The sequence below is a fragment of the Chiloscyllium plagiosum genome, unplaced genomic scaffold (assembly GCF_037043375.1).
Source record: "Chiloscyllium plagiosum isolate Xiang-an unplaced genomic scaffold, Cpla_swu_hap1 HiC_scaffold_5, whole genome shotgun sequence".
In the NCBI taxonomy this organism is placed as follows: domain Eukaryota; kingdom Metazoa; phylum Chordata; class Chondrichthyes; order Orectolobiformes; family Hemiscylliidae; genus Chiloscyllium; species Chiloscyllium plagiosum.
Genome location: NW_028270143.1, coordinates 20,349,069 through 20,372,794, shown reverse-complemented (window position 1 = coordinate 20,372,794; position 23,726 = coordinate 20,349,069). Strand labels below are relative to the sequence as shown.

At 41.8% G+C, this 23,726-nt stretch overlaps 1 protein-coding gene across 3 annotated transcripts in view; it reads right to left on the bottom strand.

Annotated features, from left to right (window-relative positions):
- The window catches only part of LOC122550233 (triple functional domain protein), a 581,330-nt gene that overhangs the window by 287,431 nt on the left and 270,173 nt on the right, over positions 1–23,726 (bottom strand). For all 3 annotated transcript variants that reach the window (XM_087987024.1, XM_087987025.1, XM_087987026.1), the window contains exons 9-12: positions 21,479–21,709; positions 12,938–13,060; positions 10,644–10,835; positions 6,150–6,319 (exon numbers count right to left, since the gene is read on the bottom strand). In XM_087987024.1, coding sequence (XP_087843150.1) covers positions 6,150–6,319; positions 10,644–10,835; positions 12,938–13,060; positions 21,479–21,709 — 716 coding nt within the window. The remainder of the gene's footprint in view (positions 1–6,149; positions 6,320–10,643; positions 10,836–12,937; positions 13,061–21,478; positions 21,710–23,726) is intronic.

Sequence of the window (23,726 nt, the reverse complement as noted above, 5' to 3'; positions counted from 1 at the left end):
CTACCACAAAAGAGATTCCAATGATCCAAAAATGTGAATCCTTCTCCCATACACCAGCTCCTCAGCCATGCATTCATCTGCTCTATCCTCACTAGCTCGTAGCACCGAGAGTAATCCAGATATTACTACCCTTGAGGACCTCCTTTTTAAATTTTTACCTAACTCTCTGTAATCTCCCTTCAGAGTCTCAACCTTTTCCCTTCCAATGTCGTTGGTTCCAATGTGGACAATGACCTCCTGCTGGCCCCTCTCCCCCGTGAGAACATTCTACACCCTCTCTGAGACATCCTTGATCCTGGCACCAGGGAAACAATACACCATTCTGCTTTTTCTCTGCTGGCCACAGAAACGTCGGTCTGTACCTCTGACTACAGAATCCCCTAACACAATTGATCTCTTGGAAGCCGACGTACTCCTCGTTGCATTAGAGCCAGTCTCAATACCAGAAACTTGGCTGTTTGTGCTACGTTCCCCTGAGAATCCATCACCCCCTACATTTTCCAAAACAGCACGCCTGTTTGAAATGGGTATATCCACAAAAGACTCCTGCTCTAGTTGCCTATCTCTCTTACCCTTCCTGGAGTTAACCCATCTATGTGACTGTATCTGAGACTTTCCCCCCTTTCTATAACTGCCATCCATCACATACTGTTGCTGTTGCAAATTCTTCATCGCTTCTATTTGCCTCTCCAACCGATCCACTTGATCTGATAAGATTCGCATCCAACAGCATTTACGGCAGATATAATCCGCAGTAACCCTTAAACTCTCTTTAAACTCCCACATCTGACAAGAAGTACATATCACTGTAAAGGCCATTTTTGCTCCTTCACAATCTACAGACCCAGAAAATAACAGTCTTATTCCTCTACAAAAACTGCCCCAGGTTAAATTAATAGCCATGGCTTATATTTAAAGTTTAATCATGAGACTTATCTCCAAAAACATATAATCAAGAAAGAATCCACTGTATCCACTACTGCAGCCTTTCTCTTGGACAGACTTAAAACAACAATTAACTTATTGGAATCTGTGCTGTGAACTTCACCCAACAGTTCCTCCAAGATTAGTTGTGAATTTCACTGTTCGTTAATTTTCCCAGATGCACTCCGATGTCCAGCAATACATGAATTCAAACAGCAAAGGCAGTAACTGTGCAGGTTTTCTCTCTCACTCCTCCTGCACTGTCCTCACCATGTGCCTCCTTTGTCTGCTCTTCTCCCTTTTAAACTGCTGTGAATTCTCCATCAACAACAAACTGGGAGATATCATTAATTATAAATTTAACTGGTTTAACTATTTAATTATTATAACTACAAGAGTAGTTCAAAACTGGGAACTCTGCAGCAAGTTAACTCACTCCTGTGTCGCCAAAGACTGCCTGTCATTCACACATACATCATACATCAGAGGGTTTGCCTGGATGAGTACAATTCCAACAAAACTCTCTGCACAAGAAATACAACATCAAAAAGGATAAGGAAGCTTGTTTGATTGGAACGCTAACCACCCTCAACATACACTCTCACCACCACAGTGTGCACTTGCAGTTTACAAGACACACTGAAGCAATTCACCACAGCTCCTTCAACAGCTCTTTCCAAACTCATGGCCTCCACTGAAGGACAAGGGCAGATGATGTATAGGAATACCCACCATGTGCAAGCTTTTCCTTTAAGTCACACAGCATCCAGACTTGAAAGCCATTACTTCACGGTCATTGAATCAGAATGCTGTAAGTGCACACTTTTCGGAAATGGACTGCTTAGAGTTCAAGAAGATCACCCACCGTTAGTGCTGATCTTGCTGGTGACCCTCAACATCCCACCACAAAAGAATAAGAAACAAGCTGATTTATTATCATTTGCTACCCTCCAATCTTCCAGGACCTCATCCATGGATCACGATGATGCACAAATATCAGCCAGGGCCCACATGATTTCTTTTCTAGCCTCTAGCAGTGTTCTTGGATATATCTTGGATTTATCCACCATCATACATTCTAATACTTCCAACACCTCCTCTACTGTGATAATAGATTGTCCCCAAGATATGACCACTAACTTCCCCAAAATCCCAACTCTTCATGTCTTCCTCCACGGTAAACAGAGGAGAAATATTCATTGAGGCCCTCACCCATCTCCTGCAGTTCTACACGTACATGTCCACTTTAGTTCTTGAAGGTCCTATTCTCACTCTAGTTAATCTTTTGTTCCTTTAGTATATTTAAAGAACCTCTTCACCCTAACCTTCCGAGCCATGGCTATCATGTGCCTCCTTTTCGCCATCCTGATTTCCTTCTTCAGTAAAGTTCTGTATCCCCTAAATACCTCCAATGATTCCCTTGATCCTAGCTGCCTGTATTTGAGCATGCCTTGTTCTTTATTCTGGTCAAAGCCTCAATATCTGTCATCATCCAAGGTTCTCCATTCCTGTCAACCTTGCCCTTCACCCTCACAGGAACATATAGACCTTGAACTCTAGCTACCTCACTTCCATTGCTGAAAGCCCCTTTGCCTACAAACAAACCACTGCAACCTCCTGTATAATTTCCTCAAAATTCACCTTGGCCCAATTTACAACTTGAACCTGTGGACCAGTTTTGTCCCTCTCCATAACTATCTTAAAATTAATATAACTATGGTCACTGTGTGGTGGTGAGTGTTGTGCCCTTATTCAAGAAGGGCTGCAAAGGAAATCCTGGGAACTATAGACCAGTAAGCCTAACATCTGTGGTAAGTAAGTTACTTAAAATGATAAGACAAAAATGTGCATTTAGAAAGACAAGGTTTGATTAGGAGCAGTCAGCACAGCTTAATGTATGGGAGCCCATGCCTCACAAATTGTTATGAGTTCTTTGGTGAAGTGACAAGGAAGGTCGACGAGGGCAGGACAGTGGACATTTTCTACATGGATTTCAGTGAGGCCTTTGAAAAGGTTCCACGTGGTACGCTACTTTGGAAGGTTAGATTGCATGGAATCCAAAGGGTGCTGGCAAATTGGATACACAATTGGCTTTATGGGAAGAAGCAGAGGGTAATAGTGGAAGGAACCTTGTTGAACTGGAGGCCTATAACTCATGGCGTGCCTCAGGGCATATTACTGATTGTTATCTACATTAATGATTTGGATGAGAATCTACAAGGCATGCTTAGTACGTTTGCAGATGACGCTAAAATAGGTGGTATTGTGGACAGTGAGAAAGGTTGTCAGAAATTGCCTTGCAGGACCTTAAGCTGCAGAAGTGGGCCAAGAAATGGCAAATGGACAAGTGAGGTCTTGTATTTTGGAAAGTCAAATCAAGGTAGGAGTTTCATTATGAATGGTGGGGGCTTAAGGAGTGTAGTGGAACAGAGGGACCTTGGAGTTCAGGTGTGCAGTTCTCTGAAAGTGGAGTCACAGCTTGACAGCAAACGAAGGCGGCCTTTGGCACATTAGCCTTCAACAGTCAGTACATGGAGCATAGAAGATGGGACGTTATGTTGCAGTTGTACAAGATGTTGGTTAGGCCACACTGGAGTACTGTGTTCAGTTTTGGTCACCTTGCTATAGGAAGGATGTTATTAAACTGTAAAGAGTGCAGGAGAAATTTAAAGGATGGTGTCTGGACTCAATAGTCTGAGTTATAGGGAGAGGTTGGATAAGCTAGGACTTTTTCTTTCGAGCGCAGGAGACTGAGGGGGGATCATATAGAAGTATATAAGATCATGAGAGACATGGATAGGGTGAATGCACTCAGTCTTTTTCCCACAGTTGGGCAATCACAGACTGGGGGGGCATCAGTTTAAAGTTAGAAGAGAAAGAATAAAAGGGAACCTGAGGGGTAACCTTTTTAACATAGCGGACGGAGTGCACATGGAATGAGCTGCCAGTGGCAAGTTGTTGAAGCAGGTACATTACCAACAAGGTATTTAAACAAATACATGGATAGGTCAGGTTTACAAAGATATGGGCCAAGTGCAGGGAAATGGGGTCAGCGTAGGTAGACATTTTGATTGGCAGGGACCAGTTTGGGCCAATCGCCTATCTCCACGCTATAGGACTCTTTGAATCTACCACATGCACCAATGTGCTCTCCAACTGATATCTCTTCCACCCATCCAGTTTCATTCTTCTAAAACCAAGATCAGAACTGCACGCTTTCTTCTTGACCTTCCAGTAGTAACTTAATAGCTAAATATATTTCAAGAAAGTGGCTCCCTCCATATTTATCCATCACCAATAATACTAGGGTATTTGAACTCTATTATTACTACCCTACTGCCGGGTTGCTTTTTTTGCACTTTTCAAATATTTCCTCTTCTGGCTCACCCTCACTTAAAGAAGTGTGATTATCCCCTTTATTTTGTCTTCAGCCCAACTCACATACAGGTCACTCTGCTATAACATGCGTGTCGTCAACATAAATTTCCAATAAGGCAATTGACAAATTGGTTACACTGCTTCTAAAGTGCAGACTTTTAAAACATGTGTTGACTGTAACATGATCACATTTGCCAACACTGTAAGCGTTGTTTCTATAACGCAAGGTTGCACAAGAACGGAACTGTTGTGTTACAGAAGAACTGACTGTATCTTAGTTTGATTATTTTTCTACCATATTATGCCAGCTAAAAGTTATAATTGTTCCTTTAACTTGTATTATGATTTTTTAAAAAAACGCTCATCAGGTAAGTCAACCAGGAATGTTGAGCTGTCATGCCACTATGACTCTATGTCACAGAGATATACAGCATGGAAACAGATCCTTTGGTCCAACACATCAATGCTGACCAGATATCCCAAAATAATCTAGTCCCATTTGCCAGCAGTTGGTCCAAAATCCTCTAAATTCTTCCTATTCACCTAGATGCCTTTTAAATGTTGCATTGTACCAGCCTCCACCACTTCTGGCAGCTCTTCCATACACCCATTACCCTCTGCACGAAAAAGTTGCCCCTTAGTTCTCTTTTAAATTGTTCCCCTCTCCTTAAACATGCACTTTCTAGTTTTGGACTCCTCTACCTTGGGAAAAAGATCTTGGCTATTCAGCCTATCTGTGCCCCTCATAAACCTCTGTAAGGTCACTCCTCAGTCTCCAAAGCTCCTGGGAAAATAGCCTTCTGCCTATTCAGCTTCTCCCTTCTCGTTCAAACTCTCCAATCCCAGCAACAAGCCTTGAAAATCCCTTCTTCACCCTTTCAAGTTTAACAACATCTTTCCTACAGCAGGAGACTAGAACTGTACACAGTATTCCAAAAGTGGCCTAACCAACGTCCTGTACAACTGCAACGTGACATCCTAATTCCTGTACTCAATGCTCTGACCAATAACAGTAAGCATACCAAACGCCTTCTTTTCCAACCTGTCTACACTTTCAAGGAACTGTGAACCTGTACCCTAAGATCTGTTTGTTCGGCAACGCTCGGCTGGACCCTACCATTAAGTGTATAAGTCCTGACCTGATTCACTTTACTCAAATGCACATCTCTCATTTATCTAAATTAAACTCCATCTGCCACTTCTCGACCTATCTGATCAAGGCTCCAGTGTACTTGAGGTTTTCTTCACCGTCAACTACACCAACTTTGGTGTCATCTGCAAACTTACTAACCATTCCTCCTATATTCACATCCAAATCACTTTTAAAAATGATAAAAAGCAGTGAACCCAGCACCAATCCTTGCGGCACACCGCTGGTCACAGGCCTCCAGTCTGAAAAGCAACCCTTCACCACCACCCTCTGTCTCTTACCTTTGAGCCAATTTAATATCCAAGTGGCTAGCTCTCCCTGGATTTCATGTGATCTAACCTTGCTAAACAGCCTATCATGTGGAACCCTGTTGAATGCTTTGCTGAAGTCCATATAGGCAAAAGTGAGGACTGCAGATGCTGGAAACCAGAGTTTAGATCAGAGTGCGCTGGAAAAGCACAGGTTAGGCAGCATCCGAGGAGCAGGAAAATCGATGTTTCAGGCAAAAGCCCTTCATCAGGAGAGATCTCCACCCCGGAGGCTCCCTGCCTCTTTTCCTGTACAAGGCTTGTACAAAAGGATCCAGCCACTAAGACAAGATGGGGAGACATGCTTTCCAAACTGCTATCAGGCTTTAGGAATTCAAACTAAATGAGAGAGTGATAACTCGAAAAGTTGTAACAATCTGATTGCCAACCTTAATTGTTGGATTAAATCCTCCCCTTCTTTGATAACATTTACTGTCACTTGAAGAGTGGTCTGTTGCTGCTGACCAAAGCGTTTGATCAAATCCTGCACTGCCTCCACAGATTCAGCATACACATCATCCAAAAGTTCCTTCTGTAAATCCTCCAGCCATGTCCAGAGCTGCAAAAGATAAAAACACCACAATTAAAATGCTAACAATGTGGAAAATAATAGAGGCCATGATTGAGAATAGATTTGAGGGAAAGCTAAAATAAAAACAGAAAAAGCTGAAAATGCTCAGCAGGTCTGGCAGCAACTGTGGACGGAGAAACAGGGTAACGATTTGATTCCCAAAAAGTCTTTCATCTCAAGATGTTAAATCTGTTGATTGTTTCTCTCTGAACAATGTTATTATTTTTCTAAGCTGCTCCCTTTGTTATATCTCAACGCAATCTAACCATTACCATGAGTCTGAATTTTATTTGGTGAGTATATTGATTAAATAGCAGTAACAATGCAATTAAAAGTGCTGTAAAATGTTTATTACCAGGTTACATGGCAATAAGTTTCAAATGGAAAGACAGTGCTCATTGCACTTGGTTGCTGGAGAAGCAGAAAATACAACAGAAAAAGCCTGCTTTTAAAAAAAATCTAATTACTGGTCACTGGTCCACATGAAAGAATCCCAACCCTGTGTGGCAGGAACTTACTGCAGTTTGAGCTTCATAGAGGTACTTACAGCAGATTATCCTTTCCATTCAAAAGCAAAATACTATGAATGTTGGAAAACTGAAAATAAAACTACTCTGAAAAACTGTTACCTAAAATATAGGCTGGGAAAGTCATAGGATGGTGTCAACATGCAATATCACAGAATAGTGTAGAGCAGCTGAAACCCACCATTCTGGAAAGTTTCTGATAAAATACAATTCAGGGTTAGGAACAGGAGAAGCACATTTCTTAAATATCCTTGTAATTTCCTGCCAGCTGATAGCCAAAAGCCACATAATTCGTGATTGGGAGAAGGGCTATTGCACATCAAGATGCTAACTAGTCATCTAAGTAGATCTTTCAAGTGGGAAAGAGAGACATTTTGATGGCTTTAAAATGTACTAAAATTCAGAACCAGCTTCAGAAGAGGGGACAAATTTTATCCATATTTAATATTTTTATGCTTATTTTCATTGCTGAAACCTTATGGACACCTGCTGGGGTTCCACTGCCCAAGTAAGATTCCCTCCAAGACAACCACGTTGCACGAGTGGCCGTCTCCTGAATCTGCAGTACCAGCCTCCTGTCATTCAAGCTTAACAGCTTAGCATCCAGATTGTACTGGCTTCACCATTATTTTAGTCAGTAAGCCAGCTGGTTGCATTGTGGTAAGACACAGCCTTAAAGGTCAGTTGTACCCTCCAGCTGCCAGCCCTTTGTCATACCCTGACTGGAGTTAAAATTGAGTTGAATACATCCAAGGGATAACTAATAAGAATTGAAACTGGTCATCTTTGTCACATGTGTAGAGGAGAATTGAAATAACTGCACCGAGGCCGGTATTTTGTCACCAAGTTACCCTTTATTTATATTAGCAGAGTATATGGGCTCTGGCCAGTCAGCTCAGAGTAACTCCTTAGAATCGGAGTCACTCTGAATGCCCTGCTAATATCTGTCAGCTAGTGCTCCCTGATTGGATTGTTAACCTGGGCCAATCAAGGATCTCACAGTAGATGAGATCCACCTGACCCTTGTTCCAATAACTACAACTATATTCTTACAGTTGATTCTAATTCAGGGCTTATAATTGGAAGTTCATTTTGTAATATTAAAACTGAAGTAAACTATGACAGGCAAGCTGTAATCTCCCAAATGGTTTGCTCCATTGACTGGATGGATATTATGCAATGCAAAGTTGCACCAACAGCTTGAATTAAATTCCTGCCCTATTGAGGTTACCATGAAGGTCTCCCTTTCTCAACCTCTATCCTCACCTAAAGCATGGTGACCCTCAGGATAAACCACCACTAGTTATCTCTCTCTATTGAGACAGCAGTTCTATGGTCTGGTAAAACCATAAGGACAGAACCCCCCCCCCCCGGTCCTCACCTTACACCCCATCAACCACCGTATACATCGCATCATCCTCCGCTATCTTCGCCACCTACAAACAGACCAGAGATATATTTCCCTCCCCATCCCTATCCTTATCCGTTTTCTGTAAAGACTTTCCCTCCTCAAATGCCTTGTCAGGTCCATGCCCCCTACCAATCCACCCTTCCCTCCCACCGCAGTAATTGCAAAACCTGCGCTCACACTTCCTCCCCCATCTCTGTCCTAGGCCCTAAAGGTGTGTTCCACATCCAAAGTTTCACCAGCACTTCCATACATGTCATCTACTGTATCCATTGCTCCCAATGCAATCATCTCTACATTGTATATTCTCCCCATGTCTGCCCAAACTCCACACAGACAGTCGCTCAAGGATGGAATCGAACCTGGGTCCCTGGCGCTGAGAGGCAGCAGTGCTAACCACTGAGCCACCGTACCACCCCTACTGTATTTCCTGTTTCTGATCACTGCCTGTAGTCTCTGTAGGATAGTTGGCAGCATTGCTCTTTTCAAAGGCCAGCAGTACTTTAATGGATAGTTGCATGTCGTAATATGACTGCTCTAGAATCTCGAAGTCAAAGGGTTGGTGAAAGTTCAATCATGGAGTACGTTCCGGACAGAGATTGCTAGATTTCTGGATACCAAGGGATATGGGGATAATTTGGGAGAATGATGTTGAGGTCGATAATCAGCCATGCTACAGAGTGTTGGAACAGGCTCGAGGGGTTGAATAAAGTATTCCTGCTTCCCATTTTCTTATGTATGCTGAGGAAATAAAACTAGCTGACTGGAGTTAAATGTCATACTGTAACCTGAACTAGTAGTATGAATAGGAAAAGGGAAGTAGGAACAGATGTCTAAACTATGTTACCAGTTATCAAAGGATATGCTTGCTGCATATGAGCTTTCTATCATTTATAGCTAAGGAGACCCAGGTTTGCTTTGATATCAACACTTCCCAATCTCTCACCATTCAAGAAATACTCTGCAGAGTAAACAGAATCATAGAATACCTACAGTGCAGAAAGTAACCATTCAGCCCATCGAATCTGCACTGACCCTCTGAAGAGCATCCCATCTTACTCCCTGTAACCCTGCATTTACCACGGCTAAACCACATAGCTAATACACCAAACCTATACAGCTTTGGACTGTGGGAGGAAACTGGAGCCACCTAGTGAAAACCCACTCAGATATGGGAGAACATGCAAACTCTGTACAGTTACCCAAGGTTGGAATCAAACCTGGGTCCCTAGCACAACACTAATCACTGTGCCGCCCCAAAGTATGAGGATAATTTTATACTTATTCACATTATATTACAACTGCCATATTTTGCGCACTCACACAACCTGTTCAATTCTCCTTCAAGCCTCTTCTCACTTTACATCTACCAGAAGCTCAAATAAAATACTATACAAAGGAATTCTTAATAAAAGTATTCAAAAAGTATCTTAAGGTAAAGTGTTTATATGCTGATTCCATATCTTGGCAGAAATTATGTGGAAGAATTAAAATGTTGCATCACAGAACATAACATGGCATAAAGTAATGTAGCTAGAATCCCATTTCATGGCCAACAATTCGTGAAATGAATTTGCCTCCAAGAATACATCCAAGATCTCCAAGAAATTTCTCCCAGATAGTGCATCTGAATAAATCTTTGCACCGACCATCGAGAAACTATCTAAGTAGTTGAAGTGAAACATTTTGCACCATGTAAGGCAGAAGTGTAATTACTTGTCCTGGCAAAGATTACCGCTTTCTTCAGACGAAGCACAACTCCAGCTGAAATAGAGCCAATGCCATAAAATCACTGAGCAGAGCAACAATCGAACTTTGATTCAAGCAGCTCTGAAAAGGACTGTAGCACTTCCAATATAATAAATACATGTTTCCTGAAATGCGCTGCCAGTGGGTAGTGGTAGAAGCAAACATGATAGCTAAGTTTAAGTGACATTCAGACAGACACATGACCATCAGAGAATAGAGGGATACGGACCATGTGCAGGCAGATGGAATTAGTTTAGATTAGCATGGTCAGCGCAGGCATGGTGGGCCAAAGGGCTTATTCCTGTATTGTATTTTTCTATGTTCTAGCAGCAATCAACATGAAGCCACAAAAAGACTTAATTCTACAAGCTTTTCATCTTTCAGACCCATATTCCTGCTCAACAGACTTTCAAGATCCTAGTTAACAAATTGGATGCAATTACTTGATCAACACCAGTGAAACAATAATACCATTTAAGACTGAAGCATATATTTCCACAGATAACTTCAATTATAAACATGATCACAGAAAGTTCTAATGCAAAAATGTTGACAGGACACATACACAAAAATGGGTTTTTGAACAAATTTAACAGATTACAATAGATTACGTAAAATGCAATCTCACCTCCTTGACATGGGTATGAAAAGAGACCGACATATCCAATAGGATCTTCCTCTGCTCCACTCTTCTCACAAAGTCCTGGATCCGATCTTCCAGTTGATGGGCTGCCTGATAAATCTCTTCAGGATCACACTCCCCTGTTTGAGCCAATTGCTCTGCAGCTTCCAGAAGTTTATCTGCATTGGTGTATGTGTTCTATAGAAGAAAGGAATGTATCTATTTCTTGGTATCATTCAAGTGAACTCTATAATTGAATATTACATAAAAGGCTGCAACCCTCAACAGCAGTTGGTGTTATAATCCAAATGTTAATGCTAACTGTTAGCTATTTGTTATAGAACTTGGAGAATACACACATGAAAATTTAAACAGTTTTTGTTTGAAAAAGAAGTCTGAGTTTTCACATCAAACACTGGAAGTTTTCTTCCCTGTTTAACCATGGACTTGCTATATTTTCCCAATGTACTTATGATCTGCCAAATGATGGCATCATGAACTAATTTAACTTATGCCACAAAAGGCAGGAAATGATTTGAAAACTGGCCTTAACCTGTAGAAAGTAGGGATGAGTGTGTAACTAAAACACAGATTCATTTATATGGGAGATTTTCTTGCTTTATTCTATCGCAAAATAGGCATCAACTTGTGGAAGTCAGTGCTGTGAATGGCATTAGCTAGCCAATCACCATGCAGAGACTCTTGGAGCAGCTGTGTCTGTGCAGTTTGGAGTGAGCAGTGCTGATAGGGTGGCCAAAAGTGTTGGGTGAAGGATAAGAAACAGCTCAGATCGCTGGTCTGAGTGATATTTTTCTAAAATCAGTGTATTTCATGACCTTTCCTGCTGAAAATGAACTTGGATACACCAGGCATGATTTCAGAGTTTTCAGATGGCAGAAAAGTGAATCATTCAGTTTTAAAGGTGGTGCAACAACAGGTAAAATTGGGGCCATATCTACAAACAATCTTTCATTGTGATGGGGATAAGTTATTTAAAATGTATATGAAAACTTTTGGTTTACTATTAGAAAGATAGAGTACAGAATTCATGAAGTTATGCAAATCACTGCTATAGCCTCATCAGGAGAACTTTGTCCACTTCTGGGCCTGAACTTTGAGAATGATCTCAAGTTCTTTGCAAAGGGTGCAGAATAAGATAACCAAAATGTGAGCAGGGATGACAGGCTTCAGTTTATGAGAAGCTGATTTTCACATTTGCAGCCCCTTTTAAAAATTAATTTCAACCAATTAACATTCCCCACTATTCTTTGGGTTTTGATTTGCCAATTTCAAGTTCATCTCCCTTCAGCAGGTCTGTTTTACAGGGAAAACATGTCAAAGCTGATTTCCAAAAACTGTGCAAAAAGCAAATGCAAATTAATTCTGCAGCCATTAGATAATGAATGGTTCAATGCACACATACTTCATATTGTGGTAATTTATTTTCCAAGCGTATGTACCGATTAGTATACTTTTTCTTCCATTTGTTTCTTCAGATACTCATGTCGCTGGCTGGGTCAGCATTTATTGCCCATCCCTAGATGCCTTTGAGAAGGTGGTGATGAGCTACCTCCTTGAACCGCTGTATAGTGGCTCAGTGGTTAGCACTGCTACCTCACGGTGCCAGGAACCCAGGTTCAATTCCACCCTCGGTTGATTGTATGGAGTTTGCACATTCTCCCTGTGGCTGTGTGTGGGTTTGCTCCCATAGTCCAAAGATGTGCAGGTTAGGTGAACTGACCATGCTAAATTTCCCACAGGATGTGCAGGCTAGATGGGTTAGCAATGGGAAATGCAGAATTACAGGAATAGGATAGTGGGGCGAGATTCTCTTTGGAGGATCAGTGTGGGTTCAATGGGCCAAATGGCCTGCTTCCACACTGTAGGAAGTCTATGGTTTATGAGTTCTATTCCCACGTTGCCTCCAAATTCCTTAAACTACATGTTTATACTGGCCGTGTCTCACTCAATGTGATTGCTCCTTCCTTGCTGAATTCAGCCAGCAATGCACAATACAGGGTACATCACAAACATATAGGTCTTTCTGCATCTTGTTTTAGAAAAATCAAACACTGATGCCTATATTATCCAAGCCTGCACAAGCAGGAGTATTTTAAAGATGGAAATGTGTTGCTGGAGAAGCGCAGCAGGTCAGGCAGCATCTAGGGAACAGGAGAATCGACGTTTCGGGCATTAGCCCTTCTTCAGGCTAATGCCCGAAACACATTTCCATCTCTGATCTCCAGCATCTGCAGACCTCATTTTCTCTTCAAGGAGTATTTTAAAATCAGGCTTTGTACCTGTGCAACTTCTTCAAAATCCTCATGCCGTTTCTGTAAAGCCCTGGCTCTGTGCAATGACTTCCCCACTCCAGTGTGTTTGCTGAGAAAGGCCTCTCCATGATTTTCAATCCAATCCAACACCTACAAAATTTAATTAAAAACACTGGGTAAAGAACACACTATCATACACCTTCAACAAATTAACAATCATAAGATTGAATTCTACTAATGACTAATATATTATCAGTTTCTAAGTCAAAAGCAATTATCAAATAAGATAAAGAACATTCTTTGCCACGTTAATCTGCTTCAATATTCATCAACCATAGCTGATATGTCTTGAGCTGTTGTAATGAAAAGACCAAAACAATTACAATGCAAAATATCTTGCACTAATAGGGCCAAATTTAATTCTGCAGCAATGATCCTCTCAGTTGAGGAAGAAATCCAAAAGAAATACCTCCATAAGGCCATAATCTGGTTGGTATCAGGGCACCTGCCCATTTTAGAGTAAAGATTCCACTTCTGTAAGCAGCGAGGCAGTTAGATGGCCACTGCTAGGACTGTAAGCAGCAACAATCCGCAACAGGGACTAAGCCGCAGAATGAAGCTGAATAGGGGACAAGTCGGGCAGGCCACAGCCAGGGGACAGATGTTTCTTGTGAGAGCAGGAGAGGTCATGCTTGATGGTAACAGTGCGAAAGTGAGAATCATAGAGATCACTTTTGCTGCTGGGGATGAGAGGGGCCGTGAGTTACAGGTATCCTAAGGACTAGCCCATTTCAAACACAACCTCTCCCTTCTGCAAGCCCACAGGAAGATTGCCTGCTTTTACTGGTTGAAGACAAAAGCATAAGACACAGCAGCAAGAGTGGACTTTGCACCTGCTCCACCACTTAATTTGATTAGTCCAAGCTTGGGCTTCATCTCTGCGTTCCTGCCCTCTTCCTTTAACCCATGATTCCAAGACAGAAAAACTCTGTACATCCAGACTTAAAATTGTTTAAAAATGATGCATCCACAACTCTCAGGGGTAGAGAATACCTGAGAGTCACAATCTTTTAAATGAAGTAATTCCTACTCAGTCGGTCTTAAATGATTAACCCCTTTATACTAAGACTGGACCCCATTTTTTAGATTCCCAACCAATGGAAACAATCTCTCAGCATCTGCTTCTTCAAAGTCTTGTGTGTCTCAACATGATTCCCTTTCCTTCATCTAAACTCCAGGGAATCTAGATTCAATCCTCAAATATCAATTTAGCAAACATTTGCACTACCTCCATTCATGCATATCCTTTCAGAAATGCAGTGGCAAAAGATGCACACATTCTTCAAATATATTTAAACCAAAACCCTGTACAATTTTAGCAAGACCTGTTATTACTGAACTTCAACACCCTCGCAATAAAGGTCAACATGTAATTTGCCTTCTTAATTCCCTGCTGCATTTGTATGATGACTGTTCTTCATAGGAGTCTAACCAAGTCTCATGGAGCATCAACTTACAAGTTTCACATATTTTAAAACATATTTTGTTTTACTAATCTGAAATGAATATGTCCTAACTTCTCTACATTATATTGCACTTAATCTGTCATCTTGTCTCTCACTTGCTTATTCTGATGTTATCTCCCTGTACCCTTTGGGCCTTCCCCTCAGCTTAGTTTTGTAGCTAAGAGCTGTAGTAAATCTACCAAGCATGATTCTCTTTTCATAAAGGCATGTTGACTTTACTTGATTTTACACAAACACGGAAAATGATGGAGAAACTCAGGTGGTCAACTGTCGAGAGAGAAATGGAGCCAATGTTTCAAGTCTGATATAATCTTCTTCAGAGTGTTTCTTGAGTTCTGAAGAGTGTATTGGACTTAAAACATTAACATTGTTACTCTCTCCACAGATGCTTCCAGACCTGATGAGCTTCTCCACCAGTTTGCTTGGTTCAGATTTCCAGCATCTGCTGTATTTTGCTTTCATTTGACCACTTGATTTTATCATGTATTTCTAAATGCTCTGCTATTACATCATGTATCTGAATCATGTAGTGCATGCAGAGTTCAGCCTGGTTAGCATCACAGAATATGAGTCCCCAGATTGGGGCTGCTGATTTGATCCATTCAGGAAGACCTGGCTGACAGAGAAAAAGAGAAGTGTCAGACACTCTGACACTCGGAGCTGGACGAGTGTCAAGGTCTCCACGTGTAAGAAAAGACTGACTTAGTAATAGCATACCAGCCTTTGTGGAATTCTTTCAGTGGCGATGAGAGTAAACTACATTGCTGAAGAAACTCACTCACAACAGTTGTCTTTGAGTTGGGGTAAAGCATTTCTGGCATCATGCTGTTATTTGGAATGCTTGACTTATTTGACCCTGCTGAAGACTGGGCCCAGTACGTGGAAAGAATGCATTATTTATTCTGGGCAAATGACATCAGGACAGATGAAAAGCAACGAGTAATTCTCTTGACAGCTATTGGACCTGCACTTTTTTTGGTTATGAAGAGCCTAACTTTTCATAAGGCACCAGATACCAAATTCTTTCAAGAGTTGACGGATTTAGTTAAGGAATATTACAATCCAAGCCCCTTCTAATTCTGAGATGCTTGGTTTTACTCAACAACCCGAGAACTGGCTATCGAGATTTTTGACTAGGTTAAGATGGCCAGCAGAGTGACGTGACTTTAGTTTAACCTCTAATAAGATAGTAAGAGATCGGCTGGAATATGGGATTAATGACATGACCATTTGACTAGCTGAAGCCAAACTGGACTTGAAACAGGCACCTCCAACTGGCTATATCTTTGGAAAATGCAGCAAGTGCAGTATAAGAGTTGCAGGGTATTCCAACAGTCGTGGACACTCTCACCAGTCCAAGTGCGCTTGGGGAACACCATTTGAGTGAAGGCATAGCCTCACAAAGGACAATTCCCCCTGAATACAGGGACTCTACGTCAGCTCACAGCAAAACTCCAAAATAAAGCCATGCCTCGCCCAAACAGTTAAAGTTTTCTCAAGGATCCAGGCCAGCAAGCCATTGTAGTTGCTGTTGGTGTGCAATGTCAAGAAAGCAAAGGCGTTGCACTGGACCTAAATTGAGTAAGAGGACTCAATAGCCAGTATCCAAGAGAATGCACCCCTGAAAAGTCCATCTACATCTGGTTTGAAACACTGAAATTGCTTAGCAACATCCGAATCAGAACCACCAATCAAAATAAATGTCTGGTTAAAAGGTTACTTGCTTTTAATTAAGGTCGAAACCAGCACGGCCATTTCAGTGATTGTAAAACTAGTCTTTAACAAAATTCGGTCTGGACTCCAACTCTTAAGATTGCGTAAGGCCTTGGCTAGACTGAGAACCTGTACAGGGAAACTTTTACAGATTAAGGGTACAACTTTGGTTCCAGTCTCTTATGAGAACCAGCTGGTTCAGTAACTAGTGACTGTATTAAAAGGCTTGGGTAAAGGCAGAAATCAGAAGATTTTTGTTTGTGGATAAGGATCCGGTTCTGTCCTTCAGGAAGCTGGACATGAGTCATGCAGCACCTCGGCTCAGTGGTTAGCACTGCTGCCTCTCAGAGCCAGAGACCTGTCTTCAACTCCAGCTTGGGTTGCTGTCTGTGTGGAGTTTTTACATTCTCCCAGTGTTTGCATGGGCTTCTTCTCCAGTTTCCTCCCACAGTCCAAAGATCTGCAGGTTAGGTGAACTGGCCATGGTAAGTTGCCCCATCGTGTCCACAGATGTACAGGCTCAATGGACTGGCCATGGGAAATGCAGGGTTACAGTGATAGGTCAGTCTCAGTGGGATTCTCTTCGGAGAGTCGGTGAGGACTCGCTGGGTGAAATGGCCTGCTTTCACACTGTAAAGATTCTATTTCTCAGGAGCAATGTTGAAATCCTCAGTGATGCATACTTGCAATTGTACTAAGGTGAGGATTCCCAGAAGTATGCTACAATTAATATCCATATGGGTTTATAGCAATGTATGAGATTGCCATTTGGGTTATTGTCAGTCTGTGCAATTTTTTAGTGGATGACGGAGAACATTTTGCAAGGTCTACTCCAGGTCACCAATCATCTAGATGTTATGCTTATAAGCAATAGAGAGCACTTAGTGAACTTGGGCATAATCTTTAGATGGTTCTCCTAGGTGGGCATACGCCAAAGGGAAAAATGTGTGTTTCAGGCACTCCTCGGTGATCAAAGGTGCCCTGGCTCCCCTATGTCCGACCTAGAGCTAAGGGCTTTCTTTGGGCTGGTGAATTGCTATGGAAATGGAATAACTGTACAGAGGCTGGTATCTGGTCACAAGGTCACCCTTTAGTTACATGTGCATGGTGTACTGGCTGTTGCCAGTCAGCTCGGAGTCAGTCCCTGATTCTAGATGGAGGGGGAGAACATATGGTTTCTGACAGGCCAGGTATGTTTTGTTCCTGCCCCGTTTGCAAGATAGGCAGCTTTCAGGTGATCCACGTTGTTCACGCTTCACCAACCCAAATTTTGTACATCACAAGACCTGACCTCATGTTAATCTCACCTCGTACTCACGCAGGGCCATTTCCGTGGTTCTGGTACCAAACTGCGTCCCATTTAAACTGTCTCTCTCACTTAGCGGAGGCATTTGACCGGCACCGACATTCCTGCTGCCATTTCACACTCCCACGAAGTCCAAGACTTTAGGAAATACTTGAATTCTCTGCTGGTAAATGACGCTAGGGCTCCCTGATTGGCCCAGGCTAACAAACCCAATCAACAATCTCATAGTCAATAAGATCCGCCACTGGAAATTTAATAAATAATCTGGCCTCCATCCTGGCACCTTTGTATCAACTCCTAAAAATGCCTTGGAAATGGTCACGTAGCCAAGCCAGGGAAGTGAAGAAATTGCTATCATCCTCTAGGTACACTATGATCTCTCGCGAGATCTAGTATTGATATGTGACATCTCCTTGCATAACATCTGGGTAGTATTAACTCATAGGTGGCCCAATGAAGAGTAATGCATAATAGCTTATGCATCCAGGACTTCGGCGAAAGCAGAGCATAATTAGGCACAGACAAGAAGAAAGGTTTGGCCGTCATATTTGGAGTAAGTTCCACCAATACCTTTATTGACATAAATTTGTAATAATAACTGACCATAAATCCCTACTAGGTCTACTTAAAGAGGCCAAGACAATGCCACCCATTGCTTCAGGCTGAATTCAACAGTAGGCTCTAATACTAAGTGCGTATAATTACAAGTTGGAACACTGTGTGGGAGGCCAAGTAGCAACTGCGGATGCACTAAGCTGCCTCCAACTAGCAGATACACCACTGATGGTACTGCCACTGGAACACTCCGTAATGGCTTTAAATTTTCTGCACACACTTCCAGTCATACCTGATAAATTTCAGACTTTGGTCACAGAAAGATCCTGTCCTGGCAAAACTGAAACAGCTGGCGGTGATGGGAGAAACCAAAGGGCCATCACAACTAGAACTGTGGCCATTTTGGACCTGAAGAGATCAGATCACACTCGAGAATGGCATATTGTTATGGGGAACAAGATTGATTGTCCCGAGCACAGGTTGCCGCCAGATACTGGCTGAACACCACCAGAGTCATCCAGGGTCTCCAAAATGAAGATGTTGGTGAGAAGTTATGTATGATGGCCAGGTTTGGATGCAGACATAGCCGCGTTGGTGGGTAGTGCCTAGAATGCCAATACGGCCAAACATTACAGCCAGCAGCTTCACCACATTTGTGGCAATGATTGGGTAAACCCTGGAATCAGTTACACATCAACTATGCAGAGCTTTTCATAGGCTTAATATGTTCTTACTCATTATAGAAGCCCATTCAAAGTGATTGAACCTGCAGAGAGTTAATTTGTCAAACACGGGATGACAACAGAAAAACTGCACTGATCTTTTGCAATACATGGATTCCTGAAAGTATTGGTTACAGATAATGGACCATCATTTACCAGCAGGAATTTGAGTATTTCCTGAAGTTGAATGGGTTTAGACAGATAATGACAGCTCCATAACATCAATCATCCAATGGCCAGGCAGAAAAAGCAGTCGAAGCTTTGAACGTAGGGTTCAAGAAACAGTCTAAAGGTTTGCTAGATACCAAACTGTCCTGGTTCCTATTTGATTATAGGATCATACATCATGCAACCCGAGGGATAACTCCAACAGAGTTGCTAACAGAGAGAAGATGCCATGCCAGGTTAAATCTGATCTTCCTGGACCTGGAAGAGAGCGGGGGTGAGAAGCATGAAACATTATGAACATCTGAAGATGCTGAAGGATGCCCATGCTCAACTCATCGATTGCCAATTCTAACGTGCCACAGTGAAAAACCACAAACACTTCCTCAGAAGACAGACATAGGACACAACCAATAGATTACCCTTCATTGTCCAGTACTTCCCTGGAGGGGAGAAACTACGCCATATTCTTTCAACATGTCATCAATGATGACGAGCATCTCGCCAAAATCATCCCACTGCCTCCACTTCTCACCTTCAAACAACCACCAAACCTTAAACAGGCCATAACTCGCAGCAAATTACCCAGCCTCAGGACAATAGCAATCACAACGCCACACAACCCATCTATGGCAACCTCTGCCGGACATGCCAGATCATCAACATGGATACTACCATCACAAGTGGGAACACCACCCATGTACATGGCAGGTACTTGTGTGACTCAACCAATGTCATGCACCTCATACACTGGAGGCAAAGACACCCCAAGGCATAGTGTGTTGGCAAGACCATGTCGACGCTATGACAACGGGTGAATGGACACCATGTAACAATCGCCAGATGGGAATGTTCCCTTCCATTAGGGAAGCACTTCAGGAGTCAAGGACATTCAGCCTCCAGTCTCCAGCACCGTCTTATTTTTCATTTTTGTGATTATCTCTCTGCTTCAATTTTTAAGATCATAGGTCATCCCTTCACTTGCTTTTCAGCTGTTGACATTTTACTCATACCATGTGACACTTTTGATCACCTGCAGAGACTTGTTATTCAGCCTGTCAACACCCCACTCATATCATTTGTACTATCTTTTGATCTCTCTATGTATAAATTCTGTGCCTGTGTTCTTCCCTTCATTTTACCTGATGAAGGAGCAATGCTCTGAAAGCTGGTCATTTCAAATGTTGGACTATAACCTGGTGTCATATGATTTCTGACCCTTCATCCAAGTCATTACCATAGATTTTAAATTGTTTATACCCCAGCACTGATCACTGTGGCACTTTCCCTTTGCATGTAGAAAATAAAATTTATGAGAAACACTGATTCCCACATAGGCACTTTGTACAACAACTCATAGTCCAGAAAAGCATTAACCCCCAGAAAGCTCCAGTGATGAAAATTATCAAGTTACAACCCCTTATAAATGCAACATTTGTAATCTGTTTGATACAGATGTACGGCACGGTGGCACAGTGGTTAGCACTGCTGCCTCACAGCGCCAGAGACCCGGGTTCAATTCCCGCCTCAGGCGACTGACTGTGTGGAGTTTGCACATTCTCCCCGTGTCTGCGTGGGTTTCCTCCGGGTGCTCCGGTTTCCTCCCACACTCCAAAAATGTGCAGGTCAGGTGAATTGGCCATGCTAAATTGCCCGTAGTGTTAGATGTACGGGAATGGGTCTGGGTGGGTGCGCTTCGGCGGGTCGGTGTGGACTTGTTGGGCCAAAGGACCTGTTTCCACACTGTAAAGTAATCTAATCTAATCTACATTTCAAAATGCTTGAATGGTACTTGCCCCTGGTTTGAACTAGAAAGACTGGCAGCATAAAAACTTTTTATTGTGCTAACACTGTAGTGTCTATTTAGCTTTATTCTTATTAGATTTTGTTTTAATAGTGATTTGATATCAGTGAGTGACTTGCTAAGCAATTTTAGAATGTAGTTAAGAGTCAATGACATTGGTATGGGTCTGGTACAAAGTAGAGGCCAGACTGGGTTAGAAAGACAGATTTCCTTCCTCAAAAGCTTTTTAATGACAATCCCATTATTTCATAGTCATTAACATGGAGACTAGCTTTCAATTCTGATTTATTTAATGAAGCAAATTATATTCCTCCAATACCATACTGGAATTTGAACTCATGTGATTGGACAATTAGTTTAGGGCTCAAGATTTACAAGGAGAAAATGAGGACTGCAGCTGCTGGAAATCAAAGTTGAAAGTGTGGTGCTGAAAAAGCACAGCAGGTCAGGCAGCATCCAAGAAGCAGGAGAATCGCTGTTTTGGGCATAAGCCCTTCATCAGGCTTTAAATCAGTATTTGCTCTTATTTTAACATAACATAGGTGTAGCAGCTTTCTACAAAAAGGAAGGAAACATTCAGACATAGAACTCCTTTAAAATTCCAACAGTCCTAAAACAACACGAATACATAAAACTTCTTGGTAATTGTCTGACTGTTGACTTTCCTTCAGAAACTACTGAAAATGAAATTAAAAACTGCAGCAGAGTTGGATGAAAAGTCAATTATAAACATTTCATTGCTTTCAATTTACATTAACAGCAAAACTTTAAACCAACCTGGTGCACATCCTGTTGAAAAACACAAAGTTGAAGTCGCTGGTGAAGTCGAACCTTTCGGTGCTGCCAGATGTTCTCAAGCTGTCTTTGATGATGGAGGACTTCATGAATAATGTCCAAGACATGATGAACAGCTTTTGAATAATTGGCTGTTGCCATCAGTGAGTCTGCACTGCCAGGAGTCAGAGGTCGCTGGAGTTTATCTAACAGAGCTTTCCCATCTTGACTCACCTACAGAAGTTGGATATGAAATTCAAAACAAAATTTAAGTAGATATATTTTTCAAAAAATATTAATAATTTGCTTGAAGTGAAAAGGAGCAGTGACATCATTCTCATCTACTAAACGTAACAATGAGTGTTAGCTCAAAATATTTTTGATTGCAACAGTCACGTGCTCAGTCGATAGCACTCTCACCTGAGTCAGAGGATTATGGGTTCAAATCCCATTCCAACAACAGAGGACAAAGACCAAAGCTGATAACCTAGTGCAGTACTGAAGGAGCACTGCATTACCAGGAGTTTACTTTTTAGATGAGAAATGAGATACTGCCCTCTCAAATGAATGTAAAAGATCCCTTGGGTTATTCTGAAAAAGTGAAGTTGAGTTATCCTTGGTTATCTGGTAAAGATACACCTCTCTATCAATATCATTAACACATTTGCAGTTAGAAGCTGTTCATGAGTGGTCAATACATATTCTGGATTACAACAGTGACTAAAGTGGCTTTAAAATGATTAGGAACACTTCATAATCTTACACATCCTGCAAGGCATGATATAAATGGAAATCATTTTTGGAGGCTATCATAGCTAAGTTTAATCTATAACACACACATTCCAGCAGAAGACACTGCCCATGCTCTTGACCATTTTTTTTTCAACAGATCAAGCACACTGATCTTGGTCAAGATTGACTGACCCGACAGAGTTCAGGAATCCAATTTTGGATTTGCTGCTTTGCAAACAAAACAATTATATTTTCTGCAAAATTTCAAATATGTCCTGATCTTGCTTAATGTATTACTTTGAAGATGTATAAGTGAAGTTGTAAACTGTTAAGCAGTTCAATTATGATGAAGATCAACTCAAAAAAAAGGATCTCAAGTCAAAAAGTAAGGTTAAAGCTTGATCAGAGTTAGATTTTAAATTAGGCCTTAGAGCAGCAGAGTTTAGATCAGAGTGGTGCTGGAAAAGCACAGCCAATCAGGCAGCATCCGAGGAGCAGGAAACTCGACGTTTCAGGCAAAAGCCCTTCATCAGGAAGACTCTTGATGAAGGGCTTTTGCCCAAAATGTCGATTTTCCTGCTCCTCGGACGCTGCCTGACCTGCTGTGCTTTTCCAGCACCACTCTGATCTAAACTCTGGTTTCCAGTATCTGCAATCCTTGTTTTCACCTTAAAGCAGCAGAGGCATTTCTTAAGTTCGTGGCTGATCTCAGCTGATCCTCAAATCTACTTTCTGTCTGCGCTCATAATCCTCAATTCCACTGCAGTTCCAAATATCTGTCTATGGCATCCTTGAAAATGCTCAATGACTCATAATTCTTCAACTCTTTGGAATCATAAGTCTGAAGATTCACAATTCTCAAAACATATAGACAACACATAAATTGTAACCTCTGAATTATCCCAGTGCCATGTGCTAGTGAGAACAAAAATAGAAGCTAAAAACCAAAAGAATTGGGGATGTTGTAAATCAGAAACAAAAACAGAAATTGGTGGAAAAGCTTAGCTGGTCTAGCAGCATCTGTGAAGAGAAATCAAATATTTCGGGTCCGGTGACATGAGGAAGGGCTTGAGGAAGGACTTGAGGAAGGCTCACTGGACCTGAAACATTAACTTTGATTTCTCCTCACAGATGCTGCCAGATCTGTTGAGATTTTACAGAAATAACAGAAATTAAGTAGATGAATACATGTTTGTATCTTTGAATGTTATGATATTTCAAGCACTCATCAAAATATTTTTTAAAGGTTGTAAGGTTTCCCGCCTCTGCTCCCTTTCCAGGCGGTGCATTCCAGATACCCAGTGAAAAAGCTTTTCCTCAAACCTTCTCTGACTATTCCGGCCCTTAACCTAGGGCTATGCCTTGTGATTGACCGCCCAAGCAGGAGGGAACAGTTGTTCTCTATTCACCTTGTCCATACTCCTCATAATCTCATACACCTCAATCACGTCTCCCCTCAGCCTTCGCTGCTCTAACGAAAACAATCCAAGCCTATCTAGTCTCTCCTTTTCGCTCAATT